Consider the following 23,554-nt stretch of genomic DNA (forward strand, 5'->3'; position numbering starts at 1 on the left):
TATTTGACAACATGACTTGAACATGCATGATAAAAGTTGGTCTCCTTTTAGAGACATCGCATCATTTGGTCATACTGCTTTGATATTTTATTCTTTGTTATATTAAATTTTTGTTGTTTAAATAGGGAACTAATCAGTTGCTAAAATAATCAAGATGTTCGAGTTCATGTGTTCATTGGATGTTTGAAGATCAAGATGCAATACACATATGAATCTAATGATAAATTGAAATGACCAAGAAATCAGTGGGCAGGATTATTGCTCATAAAAACAGCTGCAGGTAGCGATGCACCAACATGTCAGCTTATTATTGGTACCATCAGATTTTGCTGATGTCGACTGACATCCACGTAATCAGCAAAAACATGAAGACTTAGCAAAGTCAGGCTACGTTTTGTTTTCAAAATATGAAAAATTTAAAATGGTTGCTTCCCCAGTATAAAGGGAGAACACAATAAAAATAGAAAATGATCAGAACTGTTGCTTGGTCAAACTATTATTTAAAGTGTTGGTAACATCGGTGTTACTCGATTCTAACTACTAATCTCACGTCCCTTTCATTTCTTTACAAACAGAAACGCCTCACGGTCACAGTTGCTAAATGTGTGTTTATGTTTGCTCATGGAGCCGAGTGAAAGACTGAGGACTGCACAGACAGAAGGGCTCTACAGGGGCTGAGTGACGTGGTCAGACGTGATGACCTAAACCTCAGCAGGCCAGTGTGTGAGTGTGTGAGTAAGAGTGAAAGGAAATAACGCACTGAAGAGCTGCGTGGGAGAGAGAGAAGGGTAACGAAGTGGGGGGGCCTGCAGTGATGTGGGCATGAAATTGTAGTGAAGCTAGAAGAGAGCTGTAAAGGAACAAGAGAGGATGAAGAAGGAGGGATGGCCGCGGAGCAAAAAGCAGCGAGGAGGAAACGCGGCGTCAAAGACAGACAGCGAGGTGTGTGAGTGTGTGTGTTACAGAGGGCCGCTCTCTCAGCCGGGTAGTCTGTCCTGGCAGCGCGACAGAGCGGCGCTGTAATCTCCCGGCCAGTGCGCGGCAGCACCTTTCATTTCCACAGGATTACACCGTGCTGCTGGTCTGCACGCAGACACACATGCACACACACAGAGGGCAGAGCCACGCCGCCACACTGCATGCAAGAGATAACTCAGCAGTTTGGTTGTCCCCTGTTCCAACTCCTCCCATAAGCCACATCAAACCCAGGAGGGGTTTTGGAGGAAGGCGAGAGGGGGAGAAAGAGAGGGAGAGAGAGAGAGACATAAAGGGAGGGAAGGAGAGAGAGAAAGGTGGGGGAGAGGGGGCCATAAAGCCTGCGTGCCCACCTTGTTCCTTTGCCACGTTTATTGTTGCGTTTTTAATTTGCATGCAGAGGGATTTGGACAGCGCTCCAGTTGGGCTGTCTGTGGTTTCAGCTGATTCGGTAGTGAGGAAGAACACACACACACACACACACACACAGACACCCCCCCCCCCAAAAAAAAAAAAAACACAAACAGACGCACACAAACCACCACACACCATCTTGTCAAAGCCAGAGAAACAGTACCCCAGCCCAACGATGGAGTAATCCAACTCAAACACTCCCCAAACCAGCAGGATTAAACCCAAAGTAGCAGAGCCAATCAAACAAAGGCGCGACGTGAACTCCATTCCAATGCCAGGAAGTCCATTTGATGAAATAAAGTACAGAGTTTATTAGTTCACAAGTGTGAATGTTCGTTTGTGTGGCTTTTTTTCTCTCTTTTTTGCTTTCGACTGTTTCTGGGCTGCCATAGACGATGCTGAAGGAAGAATCACGTGCCAGGAAGAAAAGAATGTTTTTAAACGCCGCCCCTGTCCAACACTGCGGACAGTGGACAGTCAGCACTTTCCAGCTTCAAGAGCTCTGTTTGTGTTTGTCTAATTGCATTGCTTCCACAGTCCAGGCAGAGGCAGGGGGACGGCAGAGAGGACAGAGATGGAGAGGGACAACGAGAGCGAGACAGAGAAAGAAGTGAGCAGTTCCCTCTTGAACTTTGGAAGAAATAAAGTTGGGATAAAGTAAAGTAACAAATGTACTGTAAAATATGGCATACCATGAAATTTATTTGATATAAAACCTACTTAAATATGACTATTTTTCACAAAAATTACCCCATCAACGAGACTTTATGTTCAACATTCCCGCACTCCACTGATATTACCATACTGTTTCAAATCAGTTTTCCCCTTTATTGTTTAATGTAATTTGTTGAGCCTCTCCACTGCAGCTGACAAGCACCAACTGCTCTTGATTGGATCATGGAACTTGCTGCCCCTGCCACTAAAGTGTTCCAATACGGCCCAGAAAACAAAAATCTAGGGCTCTTCAATGCAGTGTACTCAGTGTTTTGTTGAAGATCATTAAGGGCTCTCTATAAATAAACAGAACAGGTAGTTCAGAACAGGCCTGTTTGACGACCAATAGAGAATACGGCGCTCTCTCAAAGTGTTTCACAACAACATTGTTGTAAAGGCATTTTCTCATATAGCATGACTACAAAATGCTGCAGCAACAGGAACCAAAAGTCTACTTATACTTGCTACACTGTCTTTGGCTGATAACTTTGATAATGATCAGTTACAGCAAACCTACATTCATATCAGAAACAGAAGTAACAGATTTATTTTTATTAGGTGGACTCTACAGTTCTAATCTTCGCACCTCTCATCCCCCCTCACAGTTTGCAACCGCAGAAAACAATGTCAGCCAAGCTAGAACTCAACACCCAGCAGAAAAACGATGACCAAACTTAACAAATGTCTGTGTTGGAAGCGAACGGTGACCTAAAACCGGTGTAAACGTTCATTTTCCTCACTCTCCTTTGCGTCTGCCGCACCTGTAATTTGCCCATGGTGGGAAATCACTTGCACTTTTGGAAAACGCCACAAAGTAGGCCTTTTACAGTTTTCCACTAAATTTTCTCTCGGGTGAAAACTGTTGCATTGTTTTCATTTGAATCATTAGTTTGACCTCAAAGTCACAACATTGACCCCAAAAATTGCAATTCTTCATGACATTCTGACTTTTTACTGACAATTAACCTTCACTTTAACGGTTAATAAATCATATTTACTATGCATTTAAGGACAAACAGCTTTACAGCTGACCTAATAAAGAAAGCTATTGCTCAGGAGAGCAGAGGTCAGTTCTCAGGCTGCTTGTCCTTAGCATACTCTAAATACTGGACTACAAATTGCCCCCACGTGTAGCTATTAGCATGCGAGTGTTTAAAGTGAAAAAAATGTTTCATAAATGGGTGAATGTGGCTTGTAGTATAAAAAGCGCTTTGAGCGGTCAGCAAGACTAGAAAAGCACTATACAAATATCCGTCCATCCAAACACATTTTTTCCAACCTAGATAACCTCAGAAATCACAGATTAAGTAGTGAACTGGAAAGGCAGTTTATTTGGATACAAAGCACATCTCTCAGTTGAACTCACAGATGCTGCAAACAGGTTCATTGAAGCAATAAGTACTGAAAGGCATAGGATTATCTTGCTATGCTGGCACACACCTGCAACAATATTGCGCTGTAATCCGCTGCCTCTGGGTCATTGTTGCTTAATTATTAATTACTTTCAAACAACTGGACTGACAATCAAGGATTCTTTTTCTTGTTTTGAAACAGACATGACCGGTGGCTCATGGGGCTACGGGGTCATGGGGTGCCAAATTAAAAGAGCACCTCGGGGCCCTAGAGGTCAGATCTGAGCACAGCCCCATGAGCTTCAGCAGACCATTGTATAATATTGATATAAATAGTAACCGGGTGTTCTGAGAGAAACGGTTTCCTTGCAACACAATAGTTGAATTCATGCGCAAGATTCACCCAGCTATGCAATGCAGTACACCGTGTATGTGTGCTGCAGTCACAAGCTGCCAATGAGAGCATAGGCCTGCTCTGTCAGAGAACAGCATGGTATTCACCGCTCAACCCACCCACCCATTCACCACCAAACTACTGCTGCAAACACCCCCAACATGGAAGGAGGAACGTTTAAAAAAAAATCTGGCTCTGCTGTGAGACAGGCCGAGTGGACAGACAGGCAGACAGACAGGGAGAGGTCTGTCACATGGCCTGGACCAACACCTTCCCCCTAATCTCATTTGCTTGTTATCAGCCCCATCAAGCTGACCTCGGCCACTGCAAAAATAAATAACTAAAATAAGCCAACAGATGTCCATCAATTTGCCATTTGAGGTTTTTCCCGCCCTCCTTTCTCAGATTACTGCGTGACCAAAAATAATGCCTCACATTCAACCCAACAAAAAGTACTTTGAGCACCATTTGGATTTTAACCATCTGGACAAAAAAGGCCAAGATGACACAAAAAAATGAAAAGGGAAACTCGGTGATGAAGAAATGATTGTGGCTATTGTTGTGGCTGGCTGGTTGGAGGAGAAGACGGTTTCTGAGACAGCCAGACAAACCTCCTGTGTCTGAATAAGGGAGCGAGCTAAAAGAAAGGGGAAGACAATGCATCACTGTCTTTCCTCCTCCTTGAACCTGGCAGAGGCCCAGCACTGGCAGGCAACACTATGCAGATAAACGCAGCCGATAACACGGTATGTTCAAACCTGTTTCTCCTCCCCGAGCACACCAATCCAGCGTCTGCGCACGCAGGTTCAACCCTGCGAGGTAACGTGCGCCGTGTTGTAAATACATTACGGCATGGTGGACGCCCATCTGCTGACGACGGTGGAGTCTTGAGATGTTCCCGATGCTTCGGCATATGCGAATCTCCCGCAACAATAAGCAATAATTGACTGCACATTTCTGGGCCAGATTCCTTTGCGGCGTGTGGGTCTTTATAAGCAAACAGAAAAAGCTTTGACTGTACGAATTGTTTCTGGCATACAGTGAGGATGAAAAGGCAGTGGAAACGGGGTCAGTAGCCTTAATTGAACTGCAGTGGCAATTGGAAGGACGGCCAAAAAATATACTAAGAGCACATTGTTCCCATCTCTTGTAACAGATGAACTCTGTGACAAAAATGTACACTTCTTCAAGTTCAACTCAATTGTGTTTGTGTAGTTTGCCTTCTCGGAGCAAACGTACAAACTCGCACAAACTTCATCTAGCCCTTTAACAAAAGGACAGGCCTTAATCCAAATATATGTTCCTCTGTGGGGGTGATCCAGTGATCAATGCTTAAAGGGAAGGAATTAATTTGCAGTTCAGCTAAGGATTTACCACATTGATTATCGTTGCACCGCTGCAGCTAGATGAATATGTTGGGTTATGCGGGGAATTTATTATGTAGCCAAAGTAATCGTGTTTATTTTCTTTCATTCTCCGTGTGATAGGCAGATGATCAGGACAAGGGCAAGATTTGCACTAAAAATGTCTGCTAGCAAGATTTGAACATACAAATTTGTCTCGCTACTGGAATGGAAAAGATTACTGAACTGTGCATTCATCATATATCCAAAGTAATGCAAAGTAATCGTGTTTGCATTATTTCTTTTACTTAAGAGAAGGTTTGTGCTGGAAATGGCTTTGCTATATGACAAAATACTAATGTATCCAATGTTGCTGAAAAGGAGATTACTGAGCTCTGTTTCAGGCCGCTTTATGTTGCATTTATAATACCGCTTCTGGCTAGACTTTATGTCTTGATGCATAGTTTTTGAGAAAGACCAGGCCAATACTAAAGAGCCAGTACTAAATCTGATCAATTCTGGAGAAACTAGGGACCCACCAAATCACTAGTTTGCCTCTCTAAGCAACTCATGAGTGGATATTAACTACAGAAGACAACACGGCACTGAAAGTATGAGGCATTTCCAACGGATCGAGAGAAAAACGTTCAGTGCATTTATTACTTTCTAATAATATACCCCCTTCTTTGTATCGTATCTAAGGCTGTTCACCAGATGGTGATCAAAGAGTTGAATTTATTGTTAAGCCACATTTTTATTTACCTCTGCATAATTTTTCATAACCTCACCATCTGATTCTAATTCACACGCAGGTCCTAGGCCCTCATGAAGGAGGCAGACTACAAAACAAACGGATCAAACGACCATCTTTGTAAAATGACAGACAGGCCCCAAGGATGGCTGGATTTGCAACTGCAGAAATTAATGATGAAATTTCTAGTACGGTCGCTTCTTTCTTAAGGAAAGCTTTTAAGGATTAAAAACTGAGTCATCTAAATCTTTAGAAACTTGCCTTTAAAACTCTATTTTTTTTAGTTATTAAATCTCGTTGATACGACTCTGATGTCTTGTCAGAGAGGATGCTTTCCAGATTGTGGTTGCCAGATTGTGTTACTATCTTCTTTTGTGAGGATGTCAGTGGCTGAGCTTTAGGAGAGAGATTCGCCAGTCTGAATCATACATGCCAAACATTTAATCTCAATTCGAGCTGTGACACGGAGAAGTCTTAGCCAAACAGCGAGCGTTTTCTGAAGAGGGGTCGCGACCTCTCCAGATACAATAAGCAAGTTGACAACAATAACAGACTGACAGCTAACGCGACGCACATTGTGAGGGCGAGGCATGACTGTGCAGGAAATGGCCCTCTCTCTGTGTCAGCACTCCTTCCCAGAAACAATACCGACTAGCTCTGTGTGGCAGTTTACGTCATGGCTGCCGAACCAATAAAGCATTGAGGGTATTTTCGAGCAACCAAATAGAGGCAGATGGAGCATAAAGAATAACCAAAGGCAAATGACCAGTCCATCAAAAATGGAGCACATTAAACATCTGTGTGGTTACAGTTTCGTTTTTTTTTAACCACACATTTTATTCTTTTCCAGCAAAGTTCTTCACACACAACTGCACATAACACAGTAACAATTGTACGACCAGGGACTTTCCCACAGTCATCCTCCTGCAGAAAATCCTGATTGTCTGCAGGATGAATGCGCTGCCCGAGCCCAAGGAAAAAAATTGTTATAATTTGCATATCCACAAATTAAACTGTTGTAATATTTTGCTCAGTCCTGACCAAACACTTGCAGGAAATATATTTTCTCTCCTAAGAAGGTAAACTTCACATTTTAGTGGACTCTTTGTCCAGGAAAGCACCACAGATTTTTCATGTGTACAAAATGGCTGAAAATGGAGTCACTGATGATGCTACAGTACACGTGTCTCTCTGTATCAAATATTAGTATTGTTGAAATTGCACCATAATCTAGTTTAGCCTGGTGGTGGGCTGATATTTGTATATCCGCACTGTCTGCACAGCCACACTGAATGTTCAAACACTGTTCTCCATCCACAAATTTACCTCTTGTTTATAATCTTTTCTATTCAATACTGCTGAGGCAGATGGAGGATGAATGCACACAAGACAACAAACACATCGAAGATGAACTGCAGATAATCAACAACTGCAGCAACATTACAAACGCAGAAAGCACCTACATGGAGTCTGATTCCATCAATTATAAGAGCTTGATTGAGATTTAATTCAAAGCTGGGGTTTAATTGCTAATATCAAAGCATAATTAAGCTGATAAATCATGACTGATCTTATTGAATTAGTGATTGAAATAGCAGGGAACCTGCAAATTGTCTATGTCAGCTAAATAAGTGTTCTTAATTGTTGACAAGTTTGCAGATTTTAGTGAAACTGATCAAATATTTAAAGGCAGACAAAAGATATATGTTTTTTTTGTTTCCTGTTCAATTTGAAGGGACTTGTCTTAAAATAAAATCACAATTTTCAAATGTTGAGAAAATAGCTGAAAAACCTCAAATGTCTCTGTGAAACATGGCTGGAAGCCCTTCGTCAGGCTCAGTTCATGCAGTATATTGTAAATTTACCTACTAATAGAATTCAATGTGGATAAAGTGATTAGTAGTGAGAGGCAGTCATCCTCAGAGGAAGCAAAGAGACAGAGAGGAGATTTTGAAAGACAGAGAGGAGAACAAATAATGCTAGCAAAACCAAGTGAACGTAAGCAGGATGAGGACTTAGATAGGTCCTAATATCTCCCCATGCAATTCCCCCTCTCTCACACTCTGTATGCACGCACACTAGCACAGATACACACTCTCTCTCTCTCTCACGCTGCATCTGCCGGAGCTAGTGGCTGTAGTTAAATTGAAATATTTCCCGGCGTGTGTCAGAAGCATGCAGAATGGTAATTATGACAGATCTGATTAGGCGGGCCGAGTCGGGCGGCTCCGGGCTGCAGGTGCGACCTTGTGCATTCCTGCGTGTGTAAATAAAATTAATTACAAGCGTAGGGGGCGCGCAGCGCGTGACATCAGCGCGCACAGGGGGGACTCCCACGGGGGGCACCCTAATGGAATATTTTCCCCGAGTCTAATAATACAGTTGGTATTGACTTGAGGTAATTAGGGGGATCATTAAAGCGCTTTTCCCGGCGTATTTGCCTGCCTGATCAGATTAGCGAGAATGGGCCTCAGAACAAGCCCTGTGTGGTCTGTCAGGAGAAGTGGAGACAGTGGGAGTGGGTTAGCTTGCTAACATTTGCAGGAAAGAAAAAGCTAGCAAAACCCTGTGCCTGTCAGTGGAATAGGAGTAACTTTTTCTAACAAGCCAGAAAACAGTGAGAACTAGTGATGTGAGCTGTGTGACAGAATAAGCATCGGTTAGGCTTGTTTATCGAGAGAGCTCTAGTGCTACTTCAGTTATGTAGCGAACTGGCTAACAGCTGCTGTGCTCCACGAAACATTTGTCATACAGTAATGTACTAGAGGTGATGAGGATGAGACAATTTGGAGTCTTGACAGTCGGGGCAGATTCCTAGTTTGGACTGCAGGGAAGGAGGTGGGCGACGAGGGGGGAGGGAGTTGTGCGGTTGGAGACAGATGGGGTGAGAGGTGGCACGTAAGGCGTAAGTGAGAGAGATGGCAGGAGAGACACAAAGTGCTCTGAGCATGCTCAGTGAGACCCCGTGCTCCCACTAAGAGGAGGAGGGCTCAGAAAACAGGCTGGTGGGAATTCCACTGTCCATTAAACAATAAGAGAAAGGCTCATTTCAGAGGGAGGGGAAGACTTACCGTTTGCAAGATAATTCGTTCACTAAATTAATTATTCAGACAGCTGGGTCTCCAGTTCAAGAAATTGTGTCTTTAATAATGGAGGGGATCTGGCCTAGCCTGTTTCCCATGGCAACCTAATAACCAAGCAGGCACGGGAGATAAATAAATAAATCAATTAATAAACAGTCACGGCCCTTTTAGATCCCCAGGGGCTGTGATATGCTCACTCTGATCTGCCTAATTTGAGAGAGAGAGGTGAGGAGAAGCACACAAACAAAAATTAAGACTTGATGCCAGCACTGCTGTAACAGTAAAAGTCAAACTTGTGGGAAGCGATGCAAAACTGTAACAAGTACCAGTGTAACATCTTCACTGTCGATTCTGACGATCTATGGATGCCACGATTTTCATGCAAAACGCGACTTTTAATATTCCGACCCCGAGCAGCTCCTCACAACAGACAAACCTCTGAACGGTCACAATCTAGACAGAGACACCGAAAAGGTCAGCCATCTGCCCCTCTTGTAAAGCAGCCACTGGATGGAGCAGAGCTGCATGTGTGTGTCTGGTTTGGTATAGTTGGCTGAGATTAAAGCTAAGAAAAGCTTTCATGTCCATATAAAACATGTAAAACCACTAAGCGGATTCTACCCGTAACAGGAAATTAGCAACTTTGGAAACATGAAGCAGTCACAGTTATGCGGTCACCCTCCCTTCCTCCTATCAGTATCCCCACCCGCCGCCTCCACCCACCTTCACCCAATAGTCCATATCCTTAGACCAACGAGGCACTCACTCCCCGCCATCACCGGCCCCCCACCACTCCCCTCCTCCACTCCAGGGACTGCCGTGCCAGGCGGGTGCAGGGTGACAGATGGCATACACCAACCTCCCCCCCCTCTCTCTCCCCTACTGCACCAGCCCCCCTGCTCGGCCCCCCCGGTGGCGCAGCGGCGGACCAGATCAGTGCCATTCTGTCTCATTAGAGCCTGGCTAATTAGCGTAGCCTCTTCCAGGGGAGAATGAGCGAGTGAGAGAGGGAGACAGAAAGAGAAAGAGAGATGGGGAGGGAGGGCGCCGTTTGTGGTGTTGACTGCGTTCTATACTCCACTGGCCATTGAGGAGTCGGAGGGCTTTGAGCCCCGCAGTGCGCAGGGCTCCCAGGGTGCTTGTTTTATGACAGCAGGGACTCTGATTCCATCCACCGCACAGTTCCTCTCAGGAAGTGTTGGGAATGTTTAGACATAAAAGTCGTGTCAAAGGAATGCCCCCGATCCGCTCCACCCCACCCTCAGCCGACCTCCCATCGCTCAGCTGAATATTAGCTGCCCTCTCCGTCAGGCTAGCCAACACAGCAAGCCTCCCCTGTTAACATGAATGAAAACAAAGCACTGCAGCTTGCTAGATAGTGCACTAGCCCTACTGAGCCAGTTAATAATGTTGACATCAACTCCAAGCTATCCAGATCATAGCTTGCACCTCTGCAGGCTAAAATGAAATGGGCCGTTTGGCAAATAGCACAACTTCTGGCAGTGTCAACGCTGGATTTGAACCAGCAGCGCGCAGTTGTTTTCTCCAAGTCTGACATCTCCTGAAGCTAAATGGAGATGGAGCATTCTTGGAGCGTTCGATCAGTCTGAATCATTGAGGAACGGATCATGAATAATGATTTCGATTTTATCAAAGAGTAAACACAATATGTATCCTAATAAATCAGAATGGCTTTGTGGATTGCTTAAAAAAATGAATGGTCTGACTTCAAGTAAATAGCAAACATTAATCTGATAAAGTATTATGGCTCGGGTTAGAGTCACTGCTCTATAGTTACTACTCTGAATATGTGGCAGTAAAAGAGTGATTGAAACGCAACGTTGAATATGTGCATGTGGAGGGTGAGGACTGGCAGAGGCCTTCAGTGGTTACGAGCCCTAGGAGAGGACAGAATGGCTGCGTTCCAAAAACTCCCCAAACACCAGCCGACATAAATATGCACACTGGAGTATACATGCACTGGTCCACGCATTCAATGTGCCTCCTCAGAAAAACACACAGTACATGCTCCACACCTAACCGCACGCTCAGTGGAGCGTGAACCAATGAGCAGGCTCGGGTTAACTTTTCTACTCAAAGTATTGCTGCCCGTGGCCTCCGTCAGGTCACCATCTCCCATCTTTCTCTCCTTAAAGATTGTCAGATCTGTTCTCATCTTCTTGGCTGTCTCAGATACTCTAAATACACCAAGTGGTGTGCACCTACCCGCATGTGTCCAAGTCACCTGGTCCCGTGCTTATGTAAACATACTGGGAAACCCTAAGCTGAGCTGAACAGGCAGAGTTTGAAATGCAAACCAAGCAGACAGGACAGTGCCAGTTTCAGTGATGAGGCCTCTTCCTTCCCCTCCCCCCATGATTATTTCCCTGGACCCCATATGGGCATCCTGCCAGTCTAGCCCATCCTCCATCCTCATCACCAACCACAGTACCAGCAGTCTCTGCTGGCATGGTGCTCTACCCACGGCTCGGATGGTTATTTTTTTCCCCCTGCAAGGCTGCAAACCTCTCTTGACCTAAGCTTAAGTGATGATTTTGAACATTATAAATGGATACATTCAGCTGTTCCTCTCACTGATTTAGACAAGCATTTTACTAGCATTTTAAAAACCTAAAAAATGTTTTTAAAGCAACACCTCTTTTAAAAATGAGTAACCACTGCAGCCAATAATATGTAATATGACTAAAGAGACAACAAATCACTGCTAATCACTAACGAGCATATTGTGGGTATGTGTTCTACAACAAACCACCACATTTTAAAATGATTTTTTCTGGTTAAAATAAAACTAGTGCCATCTTTTATCAGTTAGCATAAAGGCAGCACACTTTTACTGGATATGATATTTCATGTTTAATAGTTCAAAATCTACTAATATTTTCATCATTAATCAATAACTATTATATTGACTAATCACTTGGTTTTGTTAAATCGGCAACAATCTTTTGAAAAAAATGGCCGTCATAATTTCCCAGGAACCAAGGTGACGCACTGAGGAAGAGAACAGGACGTCTGCTTGGTTCTTATCTATTTAGGAATCTGTGTGTGTGTTCCTGTCTAGCTATCTTTGTGAGGACCGAAATCTGCATTCTACTATACTTGTGAGAACCAACAGTCACTTGTGAGAACACACACACCGGTCCTCACAAGTTTGAGGCTCAAAATGTATTTTTAGTGTCAGGATTGCAATTAGGTTATGGTTAGGTTTAGGGTTAGGCATTCATTTTTAATGGTCAGGGTAAGGGGCTAGGGAAACCATTATGTCAATGAAGGTCCTCACTAAGATAGCTGAACGGGCTTGTGTGTGTGTGTGTGTGTGTGTGTGTGGGTAGCGGGATGGTTTGTTCTCATTTCTTGACAATTGTTCACCTGCTTCGGGTGTATTGTCAAGTCTTTGTATTTTGACTAAGAGCTGCCTTCTATTACACTTTCACATCTACCGATCGCCTGTCTGTGAGGCATTTAGAGAATATTGGTAAACTGCAGCTTCATCACTCCCAGCCACAAGGATACTTTCAATCTGTACGAAAAACTGCAGTAAAATTGAGTACAAAGATGGTAATAAAGGTTCTCACTAAATACAACTTTGTTCCTTATCTGCATGTCAGAGGAAGTGATTAATACAGGGCGAGATTACATTTGATTAGTTACCAACTGGCTCAGTGAGCATTAGCTCTGCTGCTCAGACTTGCTCCATATGGTTTGTGTTAAGTAATTGTATCCTTATAGGCATCTTCTATTCAATACAGTAACGCTATATCTGTGTATCACCTTTCATAGCCGTTTGCCTGTTTGCGAGGTGTTTAGGGACGTCTGTAAATTTCAGTTGTGGTGATTAACTCTTTCCGCAAGTCTTTACAACGAGACCTGACAAAAATGATTGACTCATTGCTTGACGAGCAAACTAGCTAATCTATCATTTAACATATCATTGCAGCCCTGCGGTTGCCTACACAAAGTGCCATATTTATTTACTTTTGTGTATGACAGTGATACTATACACAGCATTGAGGGAAAGGAAACCCTTTTTTATCCAGACTGCGATGCTGGCATTGAGGATAGTAAGATAAAAATGCTTGAACTGTCTGCCCAGAGCATGAAACTAACACAATGAACCCACTGTCCTGCTTTAAATTAAAAAAATATATATTGGCAATTTCTTTTTTGAATATTTTTGAGGAAACTGCAGCGGAAAGCTGGGTCCCAGCATCTGATTTTCAGAGTACGTGGGTGCTGCTGGGGAGGAGCAGCCGCTGGCCTGGCGGTGCTGGTAGATGTGGCAATGCCGGCTGGGTAGTAAGGGGGGAGGACCAGCTGCCCGGGGAGCGCCCATTACGAGATAGAGCCAGAGATAAGTGCTCTCCCAGGCCCCTTTTCAGAGGCATAATTAGCACACTTCTTATCTGCTGCTCAATTCACATTCACACCCGCCTGCCATGAATGGAACGTGAAAGAGAGGCAGAAATCGGGGGAACGAGAGAGGTAGAGGGGCAAGACAGAGAGATGGGAGGGAGGTGGAGACAGCATGATGGAAACCTGTTCCCAGACAAACCGTCATTTGAGAAGAGAGAGACATGAGCGAGTTAATACTGCGACCGCCTCACTCTCCCCCTTTTCTCTATCCTTCCAAGGAGTCTTTGAACTCCTTAACAAAAACAGTGGTTTGTGCATCAAACTGCAATTTGGTAAAACAAAGCTATCTGGGGCTATAATCATCCTAATCAGCAAGAAAAAAATAAAGCCTTTGCAGATATTTCAAGATTATTCCGCCCTTGGTGATCTATTTCTCCCCCCCACCATCTTCTTCATCAAGCACAATTGTGGAAATCTTCCCAACTCTGCCTGCGACAGACACACGAAAACCTTTAATAATAAGTCCTCAGTGCTACATTTTTAATTGCTTTTAATAAAGAGTTAAACTGGCGCTATGTTTTCACCCTCTGTTTCCAACACACACAAGCTTGTGTTGTGTGAGCTCTGCGCTCTTTGTGAGAAGATGACAGGGGCTCCCATCATCATCTAACTGAGTGGAGCTAATATAAACAGGTTTGTTTGGTGTTGAAACAGTGTCGACTGCTAAACTCCAAACCCACAATAAAGAAGACATGTGTCATTATGACGATAAATCGCTCCACTGATACACTGAGCTAAGTTTCCTTATGCGCAGTCTCCAACCTTTGATGGAGATGTACAGTTTTCCTGCACACACGCATTGAAGGAAATTCACCAGAGTTCACCAATCAGAGACAAAAGGTCCTCAATTTCTGGCTTTAAACACAAAGGCTGTGTCTGCACGTGTGTGGACATTGGACAATTACGTATGCCCGTCTGGACTTTCAGGCTTGGATTTATGGCATATCAGTACAGCTCTACTTTAGAAAGCACGATCCAATTAACAAATTATGCTACCTAAACACAGAGGACAATTTGCGACAGTTCTTTAGTGTGTATTTCACTACCTGGCTCTTGGAGGCCGCCACCTTTGCAAACAAGGCCTGGGACACTTTGGCCCTCTTCATCTCCTGCTGGATCTCATCGTAGATGGTGGAGTTGATGTTGAGGATGCAGCTGTCTGCCTTGCCGTTCCACTCGCTGGGCAGCGGTGACGGTTTAACCTGGTAATAAAAAGAACAAACATTTGATTTAAAGGCTTTCCGGTTTTATTAAACTCTAATATGTTGTTAGATATAAGATTCTATTTGTATTTGGCAGGTTTAGATTGCATGTGTGGACCTGGACTCTCTACTCTGTCTGAAGATTTTTTTTTATTAGTGTTGTGTGACAGTTGGTTTACTAAATACTGCAACAGAGTAATGTAATGTAATTTAACTTTATTGTTCCAGACTTTCTGATAACACTTTGCGCTGATAGACAGAGAAATTAATATTTGCCTCGCGCTTGAAAAATAACTTTCCAGCTTCATAAACATAGAAAACACTAAAATTGCACTGACATAGGGATATTGTTGTCAATGAGAGTGACTTGTATTTTCAATGAGAATGTATCTGCTCAGTTGGCAGTGCTGGGGTTGGGGAAGTGAAGGGGTGAAGTTGTTTGCTCACAGGTGAAATGCCCACAGGGATTCGGGGATTCCAATCCTCCGGCCTTACGCTGTTACAGTCTTCCCTTCGGGGCTAGAACACAACACAACCATATTTGTTCAGGCTCACATAAGAAAAAATAATAATAAAGGGAATCTGTCTGAACACATGATCATGCATGCAGCCAACTCTTACACACACACCCGCGCGCTCGAGTGTAGATTTCACCCACACACAGCGCCAGCCTTACTTTGCTCAAAAACACTTAGATGTGTTGTGTGAAACGTTATTATTCTTATGTCAAGCCGGTGATTAAAAAATAAATGTAAGTCAAGTGAAATCAAATCATCTTCATTCAGCGGCTTGTTGCATCTTGACGAAAATCCTTTGACAAGGTAACAAGTATCCTAATAAAAGCATTACCCAAGAACCATTAGCATATGAATCATTCCATACGAGTCTTTTTGAAAGGAACCATCGACAGGGTTGGGTGTGGGTACAAGTAAATGGCATTCAAATAAACCATAATAACACCAACAGCTACCATCTCACGATGGAACTGGTGATCAAAAAACATATATATTCAAGTATTTGTCTAGACACCTAATACGAGCTCCTTTATGTGTTAAAAAACAATCTCTGAAATTTGTGGTGAAAGTGGAATGTCTGAGAATTTCTGGGCCTTTTATCCTGTTTTATGACAGCTCGACACGGGCTTGTCAGCGGGAGCAGGAGGGTACCGTGTCAAGCAAATTGTTAAGGCAGAGACATGCACTAACTGGCTTTGGGAGAGTCGAGCCGAGCCATCGGTACATGTGAGAGAAACATACCTCTGCATCTGTTTTTATGAGGCCAATAAAAACCCTCCTCTGTCTCAGGCTCAATTGCCACCCTGTCTGATTTATGTGCTTAAATTCACACCGCATTGCTTCATAGGAGAGGCTGGCAGATGGCCAGGTGTATGAGTGTGCAAATCTGTGTGTGCGCGTGAGAGGAAGGACAGAAAACAGGTCTATATGATAAATGTCAATTGGTTTAAGTCATACAGGTGAAGCATATTAGGCCTTGAGATATTGTACTGATGTGCCAACAGTATTTTGAGTGATGTGAAAATAAAAATCAGAAAGCAGGATTTGAATTTTCTACACCATGCTGTAGCCACTGCCTTTATTCTCCGCCTTGGAGATTTATTTCTGTTTTATTTTGTTTCGTTATGTGCCTCTGCAGCTCTGTGAGCTCACTGCAGATATGCTAAGATAAGCCTGATATGAACTTAACAGGCACTTCATAGTTCCACGTTCCTGCCTTGGCTTTAAGGACACTAACAGGAACACTAGAAGCAGATTATTTTGCCAAAACCTTCTTTTATTTTCCTTTTTTTACATCAATAAATTCCTGTGCGATAGTTCACTCTGCTGCTTTGAGTTCCCGTCCTGTGCCGGCACAGCCTGAGATTGTAAAGATGAGCCGTGAACTGCAAAATGCTCCTGCTTTAAGTTCAGCACCGCTGCTTCACAGTACGACTCTTTCTTTTCAGCCGGCCACTGCCACCACGCTGAGCCTTTTCAGAGGGAAGATTGATTTTTAAGATGGGTGGGCTGGGGCTTCTATCTCACTCTCCTCCGCACCTAAATAAAAGCCAAATTTTCACCGGAGACAGGACAGAAGAAGCCTTTGTCTGGCCCTCTCACCTCCCAAATGCAGCTGACCGCACTTCAAATGGGCTTAAGTGGTAGAAAGTTGCCACATACCTTTCAAATGAGGGACACTGATTTGCGGCGAGGGTACAAAGTTGTGCTGTGGTACGAAGCGATTTTGAAAGACGCACTGACTAAACGATGTTTGATCTTTCACAGAGCTTGTCATCACCGAGTGAGCTTTATTTTTTTGAAATGGGAGGGCTGTTAATGCTGCCTAATGCATGGTAAAAGGTCAAAATTAGCACAAAAAATTATCCATCATTTGTGCACCATTCTCACCTGTGTGGTGAGGGCGGGGATGATGCACAACTCATTTACATGCAGGAAGAATGTAAAGTATGTTCTCTTTACCACTGACAGACTTTTATTTGTTCCATGTGTTTCTGGAGAGGCTGATACAATAGAGGGGAATGTGAAGTATGCAACGAAACAATGTGTTGGGGTTGTTCTTGTACACACGCTTGTTGTTGTCCCAGAAAACAGAGTGTGCTAATGAGTGCATGAGGTGCCTGTGTTTGTACAGTATAAATATTTAACATCGCGCAAATGTTTTATACCAACTGACTGAATCTTCTGAAGAAGAAAGAAAAAGGAAATAGCGTTTTGTTTGACCTTGTGTGGTTTGCAGCACCTCTAAAAAAGCGCCCGCGTCACGAGGTTTGATTCACACGTCTGTCTGTCTGTCTGTGATCCCAACACAAAGACGGACGGACAGACATTCTCAGCTCAATCCAACCTGCTCTCACGCATGCATACCTTTACCCGTTGCTCACTGCGTGTAAACACATTCATGAAATACCAACAACATCTCGGCAGAGCTGGCTCAACAGTTCAAAGGAACAGATCCCTTCAGATATGTCGTTTTATGGGGTAGAAATGTAGATTTATCAGCCCTGAGTGTTGCGTGCACACTGAAAACTATAACCGTGTAGAAAGTAGATTTTCTTTGCTTTTTGTCAGCCACAGGACTTTAAAGAACTGTCACTTCATTTCAGATTACTCTGACTCGGAGCAGAAAGGGTTTTCTTTGAGTTGGCCACACAACAGAATAGTTGTGGAGTTTAATAAGCAGGGTAATGGCAATAAACATCTGGGTTCGGTTGGCAATACTACATGATTTTTGGGTCCCAAAGTTGACAAAGTATTTACTACAACTGCTGATGCTTTGTGTTTTATCCATCACACTTCTGCTACCAGTGGAGCACAGCCTCATCTCACATCATATGTCAAGTTCACCGTCCTAATTTGGTGGCGTATTTAAGCTCCATAACTTTGCATGTGTGTCTGCTGGTTGAACCCATCCACCACCCCAGCATCTACTATAAGCAGCAGGGGCCTGTTCTACTTAAGCAAGTTTTTTTTAGGTTATTACAACATGCTGTATAACCACAGAAGAGCATCCACAGAAACAATAATTTACCTGTACAGGTCGGCTGGATGGGGTGCTGATGAGCGGAGCGGAGCCCATTGCAGAGGCGGCCGTGAGGCTGCGCTCCCGCTCCTCCTGATAGATGCGGTCACGTTCGGCCTCCGGCAGCTGCAGGAAGTTCTGCATGGCGCGCAGGTTGACCAGTAGCGACTGGGACGCCGTCTTGGGATCTTCCTCCTTACGCAGGATCTCAGACAGTAAGCCCTACATGATGAAACCACATTTAGTATATATATTTAAAAAAAGAAAAAAAGAAAAAGAAACGAGAAGGTGCCAAAAGAGCAGTGGACGGAGAGCAGCATCAAAGAAAAGTGAAAGAGGAAGAGAGAGTAAGAGGCTCCCAGAGCGGGAAATAGATGTGAAGCAGGGGTCACGGTGGTAACCAATAAGGAGAATAATCACATTAGAGGGTTCTTAAGTAAGACAGTAAAGTGTAAATGGAGACTCTAATGACAATGGAGCTGTGATGCTCTCACACACGCTTTCTTTTCTGAGTCAACTGATTATATGAGAGTCTCCACCTCTCACAGACTTGCAGGAGCTTTGTCTACAGAGAGCAGTCCATTATTAATGTTATAAAATCATCCCATCATATCCTCATGACTCTCTGCAGGGCTTTTGTCTGGAAGTACAACAATACTGTTCTGTCAGTCTAAAGCACTTCATCCATGATCATTTGTGGAGATGACGGGAAAAAAACCCACTTTACTGAAACTTGTGTGTGGCCTCTGAACCCATCGCACATGGGTGGTATTTAGCACATCTTGGACATATTCTTTGAGTCGTGTACTGCTTTGGATAAGAGCGGAGCTACTCGCCTGAAACATCTTGTCTTGTTCAGCGGGCAATCAGTGTATCCTCTGTTTACTTTTCAATAGCGCTCAATTCCATCATTATGAGACGGCGATGACTCCATTATCAGAGACGTGTGATTGGGCCTTTTCATCAGCTCTTGGCCACACACTGTGCAAACCATCGCTCCGCTTCTCTCACCATCAATACGTGTGATTTGGTAATAAAACAAAGTGATGGTAAAAACAGATTTGTGCCTTTATTTATTTATTTTTAAAGCATTCGAGTCCTCTCGGGCTAATGATCAGAACTGCAATATGCGATTGGCGGTGTTTCTTCAGTGACTATTAAAATATATGCAGCCATATATGTCATGTTTAAAATATGCAGGTCTGTGGTATGCAGACATGTGTGAACAAACCACACATTTTTATTGGTGTGACTGTGTACTTGATGGATACACATTGTCAGAGGACAGATTAGCAGTATATCCTTTTTATGCTTGAACTCTGTGTGTGTCTGTTTGCATTCTTCAGTGTGAACATGCTTATCAGTTTTCACCATCAACCATTTCTATCTGTCTCTTTGGGTTGAGTAGTTTCCACCCCATTAAAAAAAAAGCAACCTCTGCTCCTTTGATCCACCTCCTGCACTGACAGAGGCCTCTTCACCCTGCTAACCAACACCTCCCTCCCCTGTCCTTTTATTAATGCAGACTTTGTAAAGAAACACAAACCTAATAAATAATCCTCCGAAGGCACGTTGGACTAATTCCTAACATCAGCCACCGATAAGGCTCTATTTGTGTGGGAGCCTGCCATGCTGCACAAAACCACCACTGTCTGAGTAAGTAACACAAACACTCACATAATTTTTGTTGCTGTACGTTCTAACTCCAATAGATCCTTATCGCTCTTTTTCCCCCCTTTTCTTTTTCACATATAGAACTTCAAAGAAAATGGAGAGGTAATGAGATTTGTTGTCAACCCCCCAACACAGATAGTACGTCTTAAGGCTTTAACGCTGCCATCTGTGTGTCTGTTGATATGTCTGTTAGGCCTCTGACTCTGCAGTGAAACCACATATTTTTGGCAGAGAGAGAACGGATGCCATGACCGAACCTGGGTCTTTCACATGGCAGCCTGCCAGCTGTCTTCAAGTGAAGCAGAGGTGCTAGACTACTGGAGTGTGTGAGAATTATGAATAAGCAGTGGATTCATACAGAAGCCTTTCCTAACATTTCATAGCGAGAGAGATCTCGTGAAATTGTAGAAATGATAATGTGATACGCTTCCTTTTCAAACAGGATGTTGTTGTAAGATATACACTTGATGTGTTACTACGGGAGATAAAAGCTGATGTTTTTGGTTTGATTTTGGTTGGGAGTATTTGGCTGAATTTCACCGGTGCCACTTGATTTTACAACTAAAGAACTTTAAGGGGATGTAAAGGTACCTTTTCCATATTTTAAATACTTTATTAACATCTGAATATACACAGTATTGATAAAAAATGAATGAAGACTGTATGATGTAGGCAGATGCAGTATGTTTTTTATAATTTTCTTCCAGTTTAAATATAACCCACTGATTGAGGTCAGTTCTGTTACAATTCGATCTCCTCACCTGTGTTCTGTTGAAGGCCACACGGGCAAAGACAGCCTGTGAGATGCCGGCCCGTTTTAGCTCGTCCCTCACCCACTGGTAAATCTCAGAGGAAACCTCTGTGTTCGATGCCACCTGTGGCTCCAGAGGCTTGGTGTGGGAGCTGCGGTTGACAGGTGGGTGGTTGAGGTACTGCTGTGACAGGGATTGCTGCGCCAGCAGCCGGTTCACTGCATACTGCTGGTTGAGGATCTGTGCCATCACAAGCTGCTGGTTGACCAGCTGGGGACTGATGGGTGTGGACACCAAGCCCGGGTGATGCAGACCGGGGAGCTGGGGCTGTCGGCCTCCCGTTTGACCACCGTGCGGCGGCGGAGCATGAGGCAGCGGCGGCACCGGCGACGAAGGAGTCTGCTCCGCTGTGCTGCCGGGGATCGGCTGCTGCTGCTGGGAAAAACTCAGGTGGTTGTGGTTGTGGTTAGAGCCAGGTGGGGAGAGGTCGGACAAGCCGTCCATTTCCGCTGGAGAAAGACAAAGAAAAATAGACACGAACAAATGATTGGCTTAAATTGCACAAAGAAAACAGAGGAGGAAAAAACAGGCGCGGAGAATGACGTAAAAAGAAAAACTAGCAGATAGCCATCTAACAATCATGAACATCAGTTTAATGGCACCATAGTCATACTCTCTAATCAGAAGAAATGAAACAGACCCGGCCTGCATCAGATCAAATGTTTGCCTCGAGTCAATCTAAGCCTGTCAGCTTACATTCCTGTTTACATTATATGAGAAGGGAATTCATTTGTGAAGCTCGCACATATCTAAGAAACCAACGAAAAGCAACGGGAGGTTAGAATCTTCCCCCTAACCAGAACTCTCCACTGGCCTCTTCCTCCCTGCCAATGACCGGGTAAAAAAAAGAGAAAAACGAAAAAGATGGAAACGCAGATAAAAGAGCCTCATTGTGTTTGACCTGTGTCTTCCACTAACCATGCCTTCGAAATTAAGTACAGAATGTCTGTGGCCTCATCATGTGAAAAAAAAAATTCTTGTGTGTGTGTGTAGGTACAGAAATGATATGTGCGTGTTTGTGTGTATGTGCATGCACAGAGGCAGAAGCAATACAGCTAAATCTGATTCTCTCTTTGCATCCTTAATTCTAAAATAAGGAACACAAGCTAGCCAATATGACATATTTAGGGGAGGATGGTTTAAATATAAAATGTTTGGAACAGCGAAGAGAGAAAGGAGGGGTACATTGGAGGACAGAACGAGTAACCTGAGGAACTGCCCTGTTTGAAATACTGAAACGGTTTTGACTCGAACTGTCTGTGAGAAAAAAAAAAATTCTATGTGCCGTCATTTAATGGCATTTTGGAGATTTTTGCAGCATCTCTTGCTTTGGGAATCTTTAAGTCCATAATGGCTGCTGGGGAATATTTTAAGACAGGTTTAAATTATGTGCTTAGAGGATGAAAACAATGATTTAACATTTAAAGTGCTACCCACAACGAAGTGAATGAGCATTTGGAGCAGCTGAATGTTTTCAGGTTACCGCCTCTCTTTAAGGAATTCACATATGCTGAGGCTCTTTGCATGTACTATGCCGAGTGAGTGAGGGGGCAGTATTTAAGAATTCATACGGATGGCAACATTAACACCTCAGAAGTGTGCTGCGGCCTCCACATCCCACAGAAAAGCATCGTATGAGAATGTGAAAAGCATAAATTGCTGTTAAGGGAAGGGGTGGTTTTGGGGGGGGGGTCTTCAACAAGCTGAATTTTTCAGCAGATGAAAGATTAAGTGCATGGATGTTTTCCAAAAATACCCACAATAATCGTGTGTTTGAGCTGCCTGTTTCTTAACTGTCAGCAAGCACAAAACACCCGGCCAAGACGGGTCTATTGAGTGTTTGTCGAAAACAAATGATGTGGAGGGGGGGGGGGCAACAAAAAATAAAAATCTTGGTAATAATCACATCTCTTTCCATAATCCCTGGCATTCCCTGGCTCTGATGGTATGGTGTGCCTTTTCACTCATATGTGAATGTGTGTATGTGCGTAGTGCGCATATGCTTGCTCACACAGACTGCTGGGGGGCATACTCGCAACACACAAACACACAGGCACATGGAGGCATTTCCATGCAAATTGAAAAGAGAAGGGGTGACAGAAGAGCATGGCAGGCCCTGGGAGAAAAAGGCTGCCACAGAAGCGGGAGTCCTCGTGTGGAATCCTGCCACAAAAGAGCCCCGGATTAAACACACAATGGGAATGGGATGTGGGCTGAGGGAGGGAGGGAGTGTGTGTTTGTGACTGGGAGTGAGAGAGAGAGCGAGAGAATGAGGGAACGAGAAAGAGAGAGAGACACTGACCCAACTCCTGCTCCTGTTTCCTTCCCTGCGCTCACTCGCTGGCACCCACTTCAGCTGACAGAGAGTACCTGTGACCAGGTACTTGTTCCCCTTGACTTCAGGCTAAAGCTACTCACTGAACATGATGTGCTGAAGTGAATTTAGAGTCACATAAGACACTGCTTTCAAAACACAAAGGGTTGCTGTGCCCCCCGCCCCTCTCTCTCTCGCAGCCTTCATGCTTGGCAGTTCACCAGTGTTTTTTCTCTTGCTGCCATTTGTGGCCACATACAACAGCCCATCATAAATACTGAGGTTGGACTGGGGCAGGAGGTTTTGCCACGGGCATGTGGTGGGCACCTGAGGCTCATGTGCCAAAGTTTTTGCTTCTGAGGTTTGGCTAACATGGCGTGCGCGCGTGTGAGTTTATCTGAGTGTGTACGAGTACATCCTGAGATGCTATCGCTGCTTCTCTGTGTGCGTACACATCTGTGGTTAGGTTCTTATCAGGATTCGAAGTCCTCAGAGAGTATCATACAAAGAAAAAACACAACTGTGTAGTAATTATTGCTTTTTTTTAAAAGACAA

The 23,554-nt window shown here is 43.9% G+C and overlaps 1 protein-coding gene across 5 annotated transcripts in view; it reads right to left on the reverse strand.

The window, feature by feature from the left end:
- satb1b (SATB homeobox 1b) overlaps positions 1–23,554 on the reverse strand; it is a 104,523-nt gene that overhangs the window by 4,895 nt on the left and 76,074 nt on the right. For all 5 annotated transcript variants that reach the window (XM_082550297.1, XM_082550295.1, XM_082550296.1 and 2 more), the window contains exons 8-11: positions 20,635–21,134; positions 18,209–18,421; positions 15,110–15,181; positions 14,507–14,662 (exon numbers count right to left, since the gene is read on the reverse strand). In XM_082550297.1, coding sequence (XP_082406423.1) covers positions 14,507–14,662; positions 15,110–15,181; positions 18,209–18,421; positions 20,635–21,134 — 941 coding nt within the window. The remainder of the gene's footprint in view (positions 1–14,506; positions 14,663–15,109; positions 15,182–18,208; positions 18,422–20,634; positions 21,135–23,554) is intronic.

The sequence above is a fragment of the Aulonocara stuartgranti genome (genome assembly GCF_965226115.1).
Source record: "Aulonocara stuartgranti genome assembly, chromosome: 11".
Taxonomy (NCBI): Eukaryota; Metazoa; Chordata; class Actinopteri; order Cichliformes; family Cichlidae; genus Aulonocara; species Aulonocara stuartgranti.